The 16,594-nt window shown below is 47.6% G+C and overlaps 1 protein-coding gene across 1 annotated transcript in view; it reads right to left on the reverse strand.

Moving 5' to 3' along the window:
* The window catches only part of TLL2 (tolloid like 2), a 135,713-nt gene that overhangs the window by 22,000 nt on the left and 97,119 nt on the right, over positions 1-16,594 (reverse strand). Inside the window, exons 10-13 of the mRNA XM_061163118.1 lie at positions 12,204-12,306; positions 3,945-4,061; positions 2,635-2,780; positions 1,998-2,193 (exon numbers count right to left, since the gene is read on the reverse strand). Coding sequence (XP_061019101.1) covers positions 1,998-2,193; positions 2,635-2,780; positions 3,945-4,061; positions 12,204-12,306 — 562 coding nt within the window. The remainder of the gene's footprint in view (positions 1-1,997; positions 2,194-2,634; positions 2,781-3,944; positions 4,062-12,203; positions 12,307-16,594) is intronic.

A 16,594-nucleotide genomic window follows, 5' to 3' on the forward strand; every position in this document is an offset into this window, starting at 1 on the left:
GCCTGAGACGGTCTCAGCCACCCTTGCTGGCTTGAAGACCAAAAAGCACCACCAGTCAAGAAGTGCAGGCGCCTCCTCCCAGAAGCTGGGAAAGGCAAGGAAGTCTGACCTTGAGAACTGTAAGATGATCACATTTGTGGTGATCTGTTAGAGCATCGATAAAAAACTGATACATGAAAAAAAAAAAAAAAAAAAAACTGACAGCAAGAAGAAACGGTCACATCATTTTTTCCAGAGAAAAAAATAACCACTTCAGAGATCCCTTCCTTAGCAAAGACAATTAACAGGACTAAACAGGATACCATGTCTATTCACTTAATGCCATTTCATTTTTTCCTGACAATAACTCTGAGATAAACTAGTAGTATCATTTCTATAGGTGGGGAGACTGGGACTCAGAGAGGATTTGTAACTTGCTGAAGACCACCCAGCCACTGTAGCTGCTAAGTCAGATGGGGGTGTCCCCAGGCTGGGAGATAGCACGTGCAGTCTGGGCTAAGGTGGGGCGGGGGCTGTGACTTTCCTGGGATCTCTACTAAGACCCCCACATTCTTCTTTCCACTATGATCACTAACCTAACTGTATTTGCAATCCACGTGCTATGGCTTGTTTTTTCTGTGTTTTTTTGCTTTGTTTTTGCTTGGGAAAGTATTTAACTTTGCCTCCAGTAATTCAGAATGCTATGCTTCTTGCTGTTTTGGTTTGCTGTCATCAGATGCCTCAAAGCAGGAAAAAATAACATTCTCACACAGTCCTGTGGCACTTTTCAGCTTATGAAGTGTCTCCACAGCCATTAGTTCATTGGGGCTTCACAGCTGGTTGGGGAAAATGGGCAGATTTCCTTCTCCTTGTTTTAGAGAGGAACACTGAGGCTTCAATAAGGACAAAGGGATGCCGGCTCAAGTCACACAGCTGGAAATGGGCTCTTCTGACACCATCTGCTCACCTAAAACCTGGGAGAAGGGGATAGAAAGGGGGGCAGATGGGGAGACACAGTAAGGAAGGGACCAGGATTTCTGGGTCAGCGCAGCCAGAAGCCCAGGAAAGGAGGGAAGAGGGAAGGAGTTACTGATCGGTCACCCCAGTTATAGACTGGATATATCCATTCAGTGCTGCTGGTGTGCTGGTGGGTGCCCAATCCAAAGGCACTACGGAATATCCTATATTCCTTCTTAGCAAGTGGTCTGAGGAATTCCAGGGCACTGAAAGTGGAGAAGGCAGACCTGTCCATTCAAAAGAGTCTTAGGAAGCTGTTCCGCTGGGGCCAGGAATGATGGTCTTCCCATGCCACTCTGGGCCTGATTTTATCAAGAACTTGGAGAGCAGTCAGTCCCTAATGCAGCACGGATATTCGTTTCCTGAGCACCAGTCCCTCTCAGTCTCCCCAACAAGCCCTGCCCACTTGAGTGTAGACTTGCAGGCTGCAAGTTGATGCTTCAGGAGCTAAAGACCTGGGCTGCCTCTCTACCCCATATCAGGGAATGCAAGGCAGTGTTCTGGAGAGAGTTTGTTTAGGAGTCAGACTGTGACTGGATTCTTGGTCTGCCACTTAACTATCTGAGCAACCCTGAGCCTGCCTTTTTCAACCTTGATCAAGGGCATTAAGTGACATAGTGTAAATCAAGTACCTTGCGTGGTTCCTGACACAATAGGTGCTCAATTAATGATAGTGACTACACAAACAAAAATTGTTATCAATGCTCAGTTTCACTAAGGTTCATGAAGCTGACCTTGTAAACAGATAAACCTAATTTCCAAGCACAGCAGCAAAACTTTCTGCCACAAAGACAGAAGCCAAGACTAAGCCTGTTCCTGAGTCAGTGGAGAACTCTCTCTACTGGGGAATCTATGCACAGCTCTTTGCATAAACGGATTGCTGCCCCCCACCCCCTGCAGGGAGCCTTGTTTGGTGCTAAGGTCTGTGGGTGTAGTGATTCTTTGGCCGAGGGGCAATACCTCTTCCTATGTCTAAAATGGAAACAACTGCTAATTCATACCCTTGAAAAAATTGGCTGCAAAGCCAGCTTTATTGATAGAGCCGTCGGACACGAACTTCATCCACATTCTATTGGAGCTGGACTTCACATCGTCTGGCTTCTCATAGCCACAGAAGTGGCCAATCAGGGCGCTGTCTTCCGTGAAGCCGTCACGGATTTCCAGGTAGTCGTATGCACAGCTGTCGTGCCTTTCGATCTAAATGGAGAAACAGAGGCAATGTGGAAGAGAGCAGCTGGGCCTAAAGGTTTTCAATCTAAGAAAGGAAGCTAAATATCACTCTCAAAAACCTAACCAGGAGGCCCAAGTGTGTTCTGGAACTTTTCCAAGCTGTCTCCTACTTGTGTAAGGCAAGGATGAATCAAGTTGAAAAGACATTAAGTCATGATAAACTGGGAAGAAAGAGTCAATAAAACGCCCTGGGATCCCATTCTGGACTTATGCTTCAATGATTCCCCCACCCTCTCCAGCAGCCTTCAGAAAGGAGGCAGATGCAATCTCAAAACCTGCAGAGGTTTTGATACCAGATGTCCTGGCAAAATGTGCCTTGGACTTGAAATAGCCTCTTGGGTTCCTGTCTTCAATCCCAAACTGGAAACTCATCTTTATAGAGCAGTGTCTAAGACCAGCAGTACTCACCTCAAAAGCTTGGAAGGTAAGCCCCACGTGATACCCCTCCGAAACGGTAATCCTCCAAACACATTCCTTGGAAGGTCTGTAATCATCCGGGTAGTTAGGAGATTGAATCTGACCGGCATCTTTGTTAATGTCTCCCCCACAGGTAGCTTTAGAAAAAGAGCCAGGAGGAAGGGGGGTCCCCCGTCAGAGCTTACTAAGGAAGTACACCGCTAGGTGGCTCCACTTGCCAACATTTTCATTTCCAATGGACTGATGCCTCTGGAAAGGCATGGTTCCCTGTGTTTGCAACTCTGAATTTTTCTCATATAAAGAAAATAACCATGGAGAGCAGTGACTCTCTACCTTTGCTTGGCATCACAATCACCTGGCATATTTTTTCAAGCTCTGGAAACAGGGGCCACACCTTCAGAAGTTCCAATCAAGTGTGCGGGTATGGGGGGTGGGGCAGTGTTGAGGGAGGGGGTCCCAGCAGCAGTGATATCTGACTTCCCCCTGTAACCCTGATGCAGAGGAAGGAGGGCCATGGGTAGAGACTGATGTGTACATACGCACACCCATGCTATTTCCTTTATAAAAACAAAACTTGGGACTTCCTTGGTGGTCCAGTGGCTAAGACTCTGAGCTCCTAATGCAAGGGGCTCAGGTTTGATACCCTAGTCAGGGAAGTAGATCCCACGTGCCACAACTAAAAATGTCCCACATGCTGTAACTAAGACCCGGTGCAGCCAAATAAATAAATATTAAAAAACAAAAACTTGGGCCTCTCCAAAATTACAATCTAAGTCCCTGAGGGACTTTTCCTCTGGGGGAGGGAGGGCACAGGGTTATTTAGCCAGAGAGACCCAATATGTAGAATAGACAGAAGCAGAATTGCCCTGGTGGCAGCTGCCTAGAGTCCAGACCTCTTGGTTTCCTCAACCACCACCCTTCCAAGAAATCAGCTGGAAATTCCTGGACGTTGTCCAAAGTCCCTGTTTCACAAATGAAACTCAGAGAGGTTGGGTTCTTTGCTCAGCCTCATACAGCTCCTCAGAGGTGGCTTGCATTTCCCCAGGGTTCTCTAAGTCCCCAACACCGTCCCCGCTGGACTCTAATGGGGTTGAGCAGGGTAGTGACAGGTAGCCTGTGCTGAAGGGAGCCCAGCTGGCCTCTCTGCTTCCAGACATGGGGGAAGGGGACGACGGCTACCCCACCCTCATGGCACCGGCAGCTGCTGCCCGGGCCAGGGTGGGAAGGGGCACAGGCACAGGGTGGGAAGGACAGAGGCACGTCAGGAGCCATACCGGCGGCCTCTCCCCTCCTGAACAAACCTTCATATACTGCGAAGAAGCCCTTGCCCAGGATGTTGCTGCTGCTTCGGAATTCCACCCAGAGCCGGCTGTCCGTGGAGATGAGGGGCTCTGGGACTTTGTCGCCACAAAACCTACCTGGGAAAGGGAAAAGAACTGTCAGGCTGCTGGCAGACAGCAAGGAGGGGGCTCAGCACAAGCAGAAAGAGAGAGAGAGCAGGCAGTGCTGCTTCAGATGAGGTTCAAGGGGAGCAGTCCTCACTGGGTGACTGACTCATCCTGTAGCACTGAAGGATGAAAAGCTGGAATGGAACCAGTGACCGCCGGTGTGCCTCCTTCCGGAGAGTCTCAGATGCCAATCAACCGAATACCCAGAATGTGGCCCCTCCCCTGCCAGGGGGTCATGATGAGTGCTGAGTGGGAGGAGGACGTCTCAGCAAGGCCAGGGGTGGGGTGGTGGTCTGAGCGAGTGATGAGGGTCCCCCCTGGTATTTCTACTACATACATAGCCTTCTATTTGAGGGGCATGCCTTATACCTTCCTTGCCCCAGGAAGGGTTGCCAGAGGACACAAGGTGATGTGATCAGATCTTCTTGGCTTTTGAATTCCACAAGTCTGGTCACAACACCAAAAATTTAGGAAAGTACACAGTGAAAAAGAGCACATTCCCTTCCCTTTGTTGTCTTAGAAAGATTCCTGGGATAGAGGAGCAAGGGGACTAGGGGGACAGAAAATTGGAGAGGGCATGATGGGACCTCTGGAAAGACTTGGTGCCCCAGGCGGACAAGGATGATAGATGCCCCAGGGAGGTTTAAGGAGTTGGGAGAAGCAGAGAGCTGTGCCCCCGGGGTAAGTTCCTGGCAGAGCCTTGAGGCGTAACAAGACCCATGTCCCACCTGGGCTCAGAACAGGAGTGTCTATATGGTTTCTTAAGACATTAGGGCAGGAGACAGGCAGGCAGAGTTCAAAAGCAGGAAAGGATGGCAGCAACAGGACTCCTGGGAAGGGGATAGAAGGAACTTTCCCATGGCCCAGAGGGCCTGGACAGCCATTGAATGCCTCCCATAGAACATCTTCTAGGGAGATGTGGACTTGGCACTGATCTACATGGGGCTGGAGAAGTTGAGACAGGATAAGGCACAACAGCCACTTAGATCCCAGAGCACTGGAGACCAGAGGGGGATGAGGTCGAACCAGGAATGCCAGTTGGGATAGCAATGCAGATGCCCCTGGGACACCAGGCCCTGGCACAAAGTGTGCCCCCTACTGGCACTCTGGGGAGGAGGAACACAAATTGACTTCAATTAAGTTCCCACTATCTGATGCAAAGGGGTTCCTAATTGTTATTGAACTTGCGTTATGGAAAATACAAATAAATGTGTATTTTTTTTTTTTTTTTAGTTCTACCACTTTATTGCTACCAACCCATCTCCCTCCACCCTCGTGCACACATGCTCAGTTATGTAATCCCATGGATTGCAGCCTGCCAGGCTCCTCTGTCCATGGACTTTTCCAGGCAAGAATACTGGAGTGGGTTGCCATTTCCTTCTCCAAAATGTGTATTTTTTAAGCTGATGAATACATTCTATGAAATTTGGACCTTTTACAGAGGAAAAGGGGGAAGGTCAGTCCTTCCCAGAGCATGGTCCTCCTTGACTATTATCACTTCCAATGCCATATAAGGATAGCAGCACAGCAAGACTAGAGATGGGGGTGGGGTGGGAGGTGAGCTAAGTCACACTGATCAGCTCACAACACAGACTAGTCAAGGTCTATTTGGATGGAAAGCACATGGTTTTGCCAAGTGCTAACAGTATGAATCACTCAAAAATCCATTTAACATTGTGGGGGAATGACTGTGAATGGGCATGGGTCTTCTTTGAGGGCTGATGAAGATGTTCTAAATCTGTGGTGATGGCTGTACAAATCTGTGAGCATGCCATCACTGCTGACATGCATGCTTTAAATGCAGAGTTGTATGGTGTGTGAATTTCATCTCCAAAAACCATTTTAAAGTTCACTTGACAGGTATTTAATGGGTATCCTCTTATTGCCCTTCTGAGAAATGTGGGAGTGAGTCAGGGAGGAATAAAAGCCACTATATAATAAAAGACACTTGCTATTGGCCAACGGGGGTCAACAATCTTTAGGGGTGACATAGAGGGTAGAAGCTCCTAGTTCAGTTCAGTTCAGTCTCTCAGTCGTGTCTGACTCTTTGCGACCCCATGGACTGCAGCACACCAGGCTTCCCTGTCCATCACCAACTCCCGGAACTTGCTCAAACTCATGTCCATCAAGTCAGTGATGCCATCCAACCATCTCATCCTCTGTTGTCACCTTCTCCTCCTGCCTTCAATCTTTCCCAGAATCAGGGTCTTTTCCAATGAGTCAGTTCTTCACAGCAGGTGGCCAAAGGATTGGAGTTTCAGCATCAGTCCTTCCAATGAATATTCAGGACTGATTTCTTTTAGGATGGACTGGTTGTATCTCCTTGCAGTCCAAGGGACTTTCAAGAGTCTTCTCCAATACCACAGTTCAAAAGCATCAATTCTTCAGCGCTCAGCTTTCTTTATAGTCCAACTCTCACATCCATACATGACCACTAGAAAAATCATAGCCTTGACTAGACAGACCTTTGTTGGCAAAGTAATGTCTCTGCTTTTTAATATGCTGTCTAAGCTGGTCATAGCTTTTCTTCCAAGGAGCAAGCGTCTTGGAAGGCTCCTAACCTTCCAATTCTGGCCCCCTGCAGCCTTTCGGATCTGGGGAACTTAATAAGATGAGCTGAAACTATTGTTGAGAATTGAACAGGGAAAAATCCATCAGATGCTTCTACACTTCCAGTAATGGCTCCTTCAGCATCACCAATTAGTATCAATTAGTTTTTGGAAAACAACATGTAAACCTGGGGAGGTATTTCTCACCAGTGAGGAGACAGAGCCGCTGAATGCTGGTTCACAAAAAGAACGGTTTCTCAGCCAAACCCAGTTTCAAGTCCAAATTCCTCCTTTTAAAATCCCAGCTGTCACAGCTGCTGGGGATGTTTCCAAAAGAGAAAGGGACTTCCACCTCCTTGTTGCCTAAGAACCCAACCAGATGAGATTGAAGCACCCACCCTGGGGCCGCAGGACAACCTGCCTCTGCTCCACTATCCGGGAGGAGGTAGGAATTACAGGCTCAGCTGGATTTCACTGCCTTGTGCTCGTGTGCTTAGTCACTCAGTCGTGTCCGGTGCTTCGTAACTCCATGGACTGCAGCCCGCCAGGCTCCTCTGTCCATGGGGATTCTCCAGGCAAGAATACTGGAGTGGGTTGCCATGCCCTCCTCCAAAGGATCTTCCCAAATCAGAGACTGAACCCAAGTCTCCTGCATTGCAGATTCTTTACTGACTGAGCCACCAGGGAAGCCCCTTTATGGCCGTGGCAGAGCTAGGCTTGGTAGAATAAATCACAAATTATTTCTAAGCAAAATCTCCCCAAATCACCTTGCAATTCTTAACCTGAACCTCCTACTCTGTCCCTAGACTGATGTCACCAGACTTTTACCATCATAGTAATGGTTCTAATAAAAGTTCCCTTTTAAATCGAGCTAGTCTATACCAGACACTGTCCTATGCACTTTATATAGATTATCTGTCTCCCTACTACCTTTTGAAGTAGGTGCTATTATTAATCTCGTTTCTGAGAAAACTGAGCCTTGGAGAATTTGAGTTGAATTATACTCAATTTATGGAGGAGGAAATGGCAACCCACTCTAGTATTCTTGCCTGGAGAATCCCATGGACAGAGGAGCCTGACAGGCTACAGTCCATGGGGTCACAAGAGTCAGACATGACTTAGCAACTAAACCACTACTACCATACTCAATTTAAGTTATACTCAAGGTTGTAACCCTGGAGTAGGAAATGGCAACCCACTCCAGTATTCTTGCCTGGAAAATTACATGGACAGAGGACCCTGCAGGCTGCAGTCCACGGGGTCACAAGGAGTCAGACACGACTGAGCGACTGAGCACATTGGGACACATTCAAGATTGTAAGTGCAGCAGGATTTGAACCTTAGCAGCTTGAGATCTTGACCTTCATCCCCAGTCTAACCCTCTTCATCATGCTCACCATTACTGCCACCCACCATCCAAAGGACCATCTCTGTTTAGGACTTGGTTCTAAACACTGTACATTTTTGGATCAATAGACATCAAATCTGTTCTCTGGGAATGTAATCACTATTCCCATTTCCCAGTTTGGAAACAGACACATTGGAATGACGATCAAAGACTCAAACCATAGAGCAAGCCTGTGACAATGCCAGGCATGCCAATTTGCCTCGTGGTATGGGTTCTGCTCATTTGGGAGGCTGCCCCAGTCCAGGGAGCCCCCAGTAGTGGGGCCACGCGACACTGATTGGCCGGCCTGGCCTTTCTGAACTTCCCTCCCCACTTCAGGGAAAGTGGGGAAAAAGGCTTTTGTGCGCATTGTGGTGGTACAGAATGCCCAAGGATGGTTCTGCATACAAAAGTGCATTGTTAGAGTAATTCCTCTAGCAGAAAGAAGGGAGGAGAATCCAATTAATAGGCCAGCATTTCAGGTTACTGGATGAGTTCTGTGCAGCCACCTTTCTCCCCTCTCTAGGTGCAAACTCATCAGTGACCCTCGAAACTGAAAAAATGAATCTGCTACCTTTAAGCAGGCGTGAAATGTTCTCAATCTACTTACATTTCCCTTTAATCAGGATGTGAAAAGCCGGGACCCAAACAGCCTCCTCCCAGGGAGACTAACAGGCTGGAGAGAAATTGGATGAGAGAAAAAGTGTCAAATTCCTAAACTGAACTCTGGTTCCCGCCTTTGGAGGTGGAGTTTAATAAGGATATCAAGAAGAGGAAATGCAGATGAGGACACTACAAGAGGACTCCATGGGGAGTCATAAAGGGTTCATTCATAAAAAGTTATGCGTCCATTATGCCTGGAGTTTCACACACTGCCCTGGGAAAATATGCAATGCACAGTTTTTCAGAGCAAGATGCATACTTTCACAATCCGCTCTAATCCGCTCTCCCTCCTGCCAAAGGGGCATTGACCTGCCTCCTCCCGGCAGATTTCATGGCACTGACCCCTCCCAGGGACCAGCTCGGCCCACACAATGCACTTGTTCCAAACACAAAAGTTCACTAACAACTGCATTTGGAAACATCAGAGCAGGCCAAATAGTTGGCAAAGGAGAACTCCTGCAAATGAAGAATGACGGTTACAGGCGCTGGGCCATGCCTTGGCTGCAGCACACTTGGCACACACACACACAGACATACACACACAAATACCTACACACACTCACTGCAAAAGTGTAAAATCTGAGCAAAACAAAAAACCCACACACAAAAACCATCACTGACAATGACAAACAGCAAAAGCCCCATCGAATCAATGAACGTGTGGTCAGAGTTCCCAGGATCTGTAGTGAGAAAATTCTTGTTTCAAGTTCAAGGGGTGGCTGGAAATCCCTCTGTCTGTGCCCATTTTCAGGAGCGTGCCTTGGCCCTCTCCAGGGAACTTTAGGAATAGAGAACGTCCCCCCTCCTGAGCTTTTCAAGTCTATCACGTTCCCTAGGGGGTATGGGGTGCCAGATTTAGCAAACAAAAATACAGGAAGCCCAGTTCAATTTAAATTTCAGATAAACAACAAATCATGCATTTTTATCTGGCAGTCCTATGGGGAGTCCCTTCTAGATTCACAGTCCCCTCACCCCATCAGCGGACTTCTAAGTTCTGAACTGATCTCAAGCCACTAGCAGGCTGTGTGGCCCTGGTGAGTCCGCCTGCTCTTGGGGAGTGTGGGTTTCTCATGAAGGTGTGTGATGAAGTGACTCAAAGGTCCACACGATTCCACGTTCTCAAGAAACTCCTCCCACACAGCGTTTTTTTTTTTTAATTCAATTATGGAATATTTGGATGCATTCTTATCAAAAAGCCAAATAATCCAGAAGTACACAAACCAAACCAGGAGGTTACCCCCTCCCCATTCTTTCTTTCTCCGAGGCAACCACCTTCTTTAGTTTGCTGAGAGCCCTTGCAGCCCGTTTCTGTGTATTTGGTAGCAGACAAGTACACATGCACAAATATTTATTGGTAAGTGGGATCATTCCTTGACCCACCACGTGGAGATCCTGATTCAACAGTTTCCCAGGAATCTCATAGAAATCTTCCCCACTGATGCTGGGGTGCAGCCAGGTTTTGGAACCTCTGCGGCCAGGAGAGCAGCCCTCTGTTTTTATTTTGTTGCACCCAATCGGTGCTACCTACAAAGCCACGCCTCCCCATACACAATGCGTCTGCTCACGTTGGACAGGAAGCAGAAACCCAGAGAGTGTCCACCCTGCCATCGGGTGGCATAACCCATCTGTCCTGAAGTGCACACACTCCTGTCTGTCTGTGCCTGGCCTGGGAATCAGTTTCTTGCCTTGCCTTCCTGGACTACCGACTACCTGACTGACCCCCTACCAGTGATAACTTGGCACCCTCCACTCAAAGCCGGCTCTGGCTATGTTCCCACTCCAGAGGACACAAATTCCTACCTATTTGTACCTCTAGGAAGTTAAGCTCATGGCCCTCTGGACTGAGAGGACTTGTGTGCCCTTCCCAGCAGTAGCTGATCTGGCTGAGACCCTTTGGCCATATGGAAGTTTAGTATCTTCCAGGCCCCCTGGGTCCAGCCAGACCTTCCATCCCTGTCTTTCCTGAGCTATTCCGGAATCTGACAGGAAGTTGGGCTTGGTCTGGCAGGGAAACTCCCCACCTTAGCGTTCTCCACTCTTTCCTGCCTCCATCTTTAGTCAGCTGTCATACTCGGCCCAGTCACTGGAAGCATCAGAAGTATGGCTTTTTGCCCACGTGAAGATCTGCCAGGGACAAAGTATGCACAGAGAACTTAAGAGTGGTCCACCTCAGAAGCCCACCCTGAACAGCCGTCTATAAACAACCCACTCTCAGCGGAGACCCTCCCAACTGACTCCTTAGGCTCTGCTCCTCTTTCTGGTTCCACCATGGTTGACATTCCTGGGCCAAACAAGTCCCCATGTCCATTGTCCTGACACCGATGCCATCAGGCCTCTATATGACCTTAACTTTCCTTGGTCACCCTTAGAGATCTCTCTTCTGGTGATCAATCCTGAGTGAACTGACCTTTCTCTTTATGCCACCTGCCCACTGCCTCTTACTCAAAGGCCCACCTGCCTTTTCATGAGTTCATGTACTGTTGAGTTCATGTATTGTTCATCTTCCCAAAAGAATACATTTTTATCAGAGAAGAATTAGATAAACCAGGAACAACAAGAGAATAAATTTTATATCCATCATCCTGAAATAACCACGGTTATTTATTTATATTTCTAACTTTACTTAATGTTTATATTGTAGGTCACAAAATGGTTCCTTCCAGTTGAATCCAGCCTGCATGATTGTTTTAAGTAATTTTGCTTTGGGTAACTCGAGTCAGGATATTTACTGTTTAGTTTGCCACACTCCCCACCACTCCTTACTTTATTATACCAATGCCATCTCTCTCATTTAAACCTTATCCCTGCTGCTGATGCTAAGTTACTTCAGTCGTGTCCGACTCTGTGCAACCCCATAGACGGCAGCCCACCAGGCTCCTCTGTCCCTGGGATTCTCCAGGCAAGAATACTGGAGTGGGCTGCCATTTCCTTCTCCAATGCATGCATGCATGCTAAGCTGCTTCAGTCGTGTCCAACTCTGTGCGACCCTATGGAAAGCAGCCCTGAAGGCGTCTGATTTTGCAGTGCTTCGTAATATATATGCTTTTGTTAAAACAGAATCTTACTGCATATCCATGTTGCAACACCTTTTGCATAGCAACATACAACAAACATCTTTCTCTATCAATAAATAGTCCAACTTTGTTTTTAATGGCTGGATAGTTTTCTATGGAGGAGATGTATTATAATTTATTCATCTAACCCCTACTGTTGAATATTTAAATTGTTTTCAATGTTTCCTGCTTCAGTGAATGTCCCTGTAGCAAGAGCTTTGCACACTTCCTTAATTAGTTCCCTAGGATAAATTCCAAGAAGTGGAACGGCTGGGTCAAAGAGTATTCACAGTTTTAAAAGCTTTTAACATGTGCGGCCAAATGGAGTGTTCAGAGTTTTACAACGACACCAACCCGTGAGAGCTTCCTGTGACTGGTGGATGGCCCCTTCCAAACATTTAAGAGCATCGCAGAGAGCATCTAAGCGCTCCCCTCTTGAGGCTCTCTGCAGTCAACTCACCCAACAGGGGGGCTTTTCTCCAGTAACCATCCCGGACCTCCACGTAGTCATACCAGCACAGGCGGCTTTTAAACAAATCCATGGATGTGAAGTTTAAGACGATCTGTAAAGAGTTACCGTAAAGTGAGTTTTGGCAGGCAAGTCTGAGGAGTTTTGAAGATACATCTTGCATAGCGGTGTTCTCACATTACCCTTTAGCATACAGAGCTCTCAGACCACAGTAGGAGTGTCCTCTCAAAAATGCATTCACAGGAAACCTCATGACATTAAATAATAAACCTTAAACAGGATGAGGAGTAAACAGAGGAGATGGGTTCTATGGTTCTGTCTGGGGAATAACTTGAGCTTTTGAAGTCACTTAGTGGTTTACAGAAAGCAAGACGCATTAAAAACACAGGCCAGGATGCGTTGAGACTGGGGATTTGGGAGAAGGTAAGGGGTCAGTGAAGTTTAGAGATACGAAAAGATCTTAAAACATCATCAATCATTCTAAAGGGCCCGGGGTGAGCCTGAGTGCATCCGAGCATCTCTGTGATCAATGTTCCCCTGGTCGTGACCTCACTCTTCTGAGGTGTGGTGTGTTAATAACCTTTCAGCAGTTTCATTCATTCATTCATTCATTCATTCATTTCACCATTGTTAGTTGACCACCAACTGTGTGCCAGTCTGTGTCGGCCAATCAAGATAGAAAGGTCGGTCAGACAGATTTCTTGCCTGTAAGAAGCTCAGAGAAGGAGAGGAGGACAGATGTGCTAAATCAATGAAAACACTATGGAAGAAATGCTGAAAAGACAGGGATGGACAGAAAGGCATTCTGGAGCCTCGAGGAAAGAGAACTAGATTCTGCCCCAGGGACAAGGAGAAGGTTTCTTGGAGGGGGTGGCATTTAACCTAAGGGGAACGGGGACGCAGGGGTAGAGGAGGGCCAGACAGAATTTTGGTGCGAGGGCTTGACACGAGCAGACCAAGGAGACACTTGGGGAACTTTGCTGAGCGTTCTGTAGAGGTCATTGTGTACATGTCTGGAGTGAGGGGGCAGGAGAGGTGAGAAGGGAGGTGGGTTCCGAGGGACTGGGAAGGAGGCTTCAGTTCCTTTGGACAACCCTGAGACCCCCTGAGGCCATTCAGTCGGTGCCTCAGTCCACAAGTGATGGAGGGGCTGGGTGGCCCTGCAGGCTCAGCACATGGGCCCTGCGCCCCTTCCAGCTCAGCCAGCCCAGACCGAGCTCAGGCTTGCCCTCTCCCCTCACCCCCGCTTGGAGCCCACCACGCACGTGCCCAGGACTGTCTGGCTGCAGCTCTCCAGTGGGCTCCTTGTCTGCGCTTGGCGTGTCCTCACCTGTCACCTCTCAGCTCTTCTTCTCTCCAGGGTCCTGCATAAGGGCAATGCCCCAGCCCCTGCACCTCTGACGTTTTCCCACCCGGGGACGTGGGGGTTTGCTCACCGTCAGTTCATCGTTTTCTAGCATCTTCACTCTCCTGCCTCCACTGACCACTTTCTTTTCTGTTCTTATAGCCCCGGGTCTTACATCTCTAAGTAAACCTTGGAGGCTCTGCAGTGCTCTCCTGGTCACATGCAAAGGACTTGGGTCTTGTCCTCATTCTCTGGCCTCTCTGCTTGGAATCTCTCCTCTCTGGTTTTTGCCACAGCAGCCCGTGCTCTGCCCACTGTTCTCTCTCCTCTGCTGGGTGCCCATTAACTGTGTTGTTCAGTCGCCAAGTTGTGTCTGACTCTTCGCGACCCCATGGACTGCAGCACACCATGCTTCCCTGTCCCTCACCATCTCCCAGAGTTTGCTCAAACTCACATTCACTGAATCGGTGATGTCATTACCTTGAGGGCACCTCAAAAGAAAAACATTGTCCTTCTAGCTTCCCTGTCTGTAGGGGACACCCTCACCCCAGTCACTAAGGTGCTCTAGCTCGGGGTTAGTTCTCCTTGGCCTCCATTGTTTATGCCAGCACTGATGGACTTCCTTCCTTTGAGATGTCTGAGTCCCTGCTACGAGCCAGTTTCGCTCCTCTTCACCAGGCCTGCTGCACCCCGATCCCATTCTGCACACCAGGTAATCTGGATCAATCCTGCACGTACAGCTCATGTTTACCAGATCCCTCCTGTGCTCAGAAAACTTCAGTGGCTCCCTATACACCTGTCTCATAAACTAAACTTGGCTTACTTTTCAGAGCCCCAGCACCCAGCCTGTCTGACCTTGTTTTCCAGGTGCACCCTGATGTATCTGTGCTAATGGGTCCTTCCCAGACCCAGATTGGGGGCCCTTCCCTCCTCCCTGACACCTTCCCTGATTGCCCAGATAAACTTGACTTTCCCTCTTTGGAACTTTCCCCCTCTCTTAGAGTGATTCTAGAGCAGGTGAACTCTCCCCTCTCTTAGAGTGATTCTAGAGCAGGTGTTTTTAGAGGCAGGAAGGTCTGGATATCTTCCCAGCTATGAAATCTTGGGAAAATACTTTCCCCTTGGGTCTTTAGCTTTCTCAGCTGTAAAACAACATGCCCACCACTGGGTTTTTCATGAGACTGCATGAGAAACTGTATATGGCAGGTATCGTGCTGTGCCTGCACATAATAGACACTTGATAAAGGGCGATTTAAAAAAATCAAGCCACACTGAGTGTACATCGTGCACTAAGTGCTCTTTGCATAGCCTATCTTGAGAGTGCCCACAGCTCCGCAGTTCAGGTCTCAGGACAAGGAGCACCATCTTCAGCAGAGCTCTATAATCTCCTAGGAAATGAAGTCAGCACTGGAAAATAACCGGCCAGCTCACCTCCTGTGCTGTAGAGTGTGTGTGTGTGTGTGTGTGTGTGTGTGTGTGTGTGTGTGTGTGTGATGTTACTCTTCTTTCAATCTGCCTGTGGACTGGAATCACTTCAGAAGTTAAAAAAAGTACTGGTGCTGAGCAAATGCCCCTCCTTCAATTAAATGAGACTTCCTAGGGGTGAAGAAAGGACTCTCAACTCTAAGTCTCTTGAAGACAGAGGTTATACCTTAGTTTCTTTCATCTCTCTCACAGTGCTGGAATTCAGGAAGGAAGGGCTCGGTAATCCTTGCTAACTGGTTGCAATATAATTCTTTAGCCTTTGCTTTGTAAAATTGCAGAACGGAAATGTTATTACAACTTCCTTGTTCAAGTTATTACAACTTACATGTTCACAATGTAAATGAATGGATAATTATTCAGGCTAATTATTTAGGTCTATTAGTGAACCATGAAGACCACAGGGGAAGAGGTTGATGCACAGGAGGCGAAACTCAAATCAATCAAGTTTGCTGATTACTAGCACCTCTGGAGAAGGCTGGATGAAGTCAAAGTTGAAATAATTGGGGCTGGAATTTCAATGATATATTCTCCCTGCTCCAGTCAGCATATATAGTCTCCCTGCCCCAGTCAGCATTTATAATTAGGGCTTGGTGAATCTTCTGCTGTTCACACATACCACATAGCCTCTGCTATTCAGGGCAATTCAACAGTTTAGGGATTACCACATCCCTTCCTCTTCCTCCTCCTCCTTCTTCCTGCCTCCCTCCCCTGGAAGCCTCCTGCAGGCACAAGCACAGCAAACCTGCTCAAGGCAGACTGGTCTGAAGTCTCTTAGGTTCAAGATGACAACCACACTGTTATAAATGCCTAGAACCAAAGGAAGGATGTGAGCATATGGCTGTTGTGTGTGTGTGCATGTGAGTCTGTGTGTATGAATACATGTTTAAATGTCTAGCCTGTCCCCTTTGTGGAATAATTTAGGATGACTAACTATCCAGACTCTCCAAATCAAATTGTCTGGGGTCAAATCCCAGCTCTACAACAAACTGAGTAGCCTTAGGCAAGTTCATTTCCTTACCTGCAAAATAAGTGTGGTAATAGTCACAGGAAGTGAAGATTAAATGAGACTCCACATGCTATGCTGAGAACAATGCCTAGCCCGTAGAAAGTGCTCACAGTCGTTCCTCGCCATCATTTCTCTTTAGTTATCACAATATGTTTAACTTAACATTTAAGTGGACATTTTTTTGAAGTGATGAATTAGGAATATTCTGAAGAATGGCTACAGGTACTGGAAAATCCAACACCCCCCGCCACTGCACCCCCAACTATTATTTTTTCCATTCAGCCACTCATCTATCTACACGTCCACAAATACTTCTTGTGTGACTCTGTGCCATGGGCTATATTGAGTGTTGGGGGTGAACCATGTCTGTACTCAAGGAATTTAGGGTCTAGAAAGGGAACAGCCATATAAGTCAGCAGTCAAGATACTGTGAGACAAGTCACGACAGGTATGACTGTAGAAAGCTAGACCCAAGGGGCAGAGAGGACATTTCACAGGTAGCTGCATCTAGGTTGAGAAGACCTGAAGGACCTTTGGTTTTGTAGA

The sequence above is a fragment of the Dama dama genome, chromosome 15, assembly GCF_033118175.1.
Source record: "Dama dama isolate Ldn47 chromosome 15, ASM3311817v1, whole genome shotgun sequence".
NCBI classification, from domain to species: Eukaryota; Metazoa; Chordata; class Mammalia; order Artiodactyla; family Cervidae; genus Dama; species Dama dama.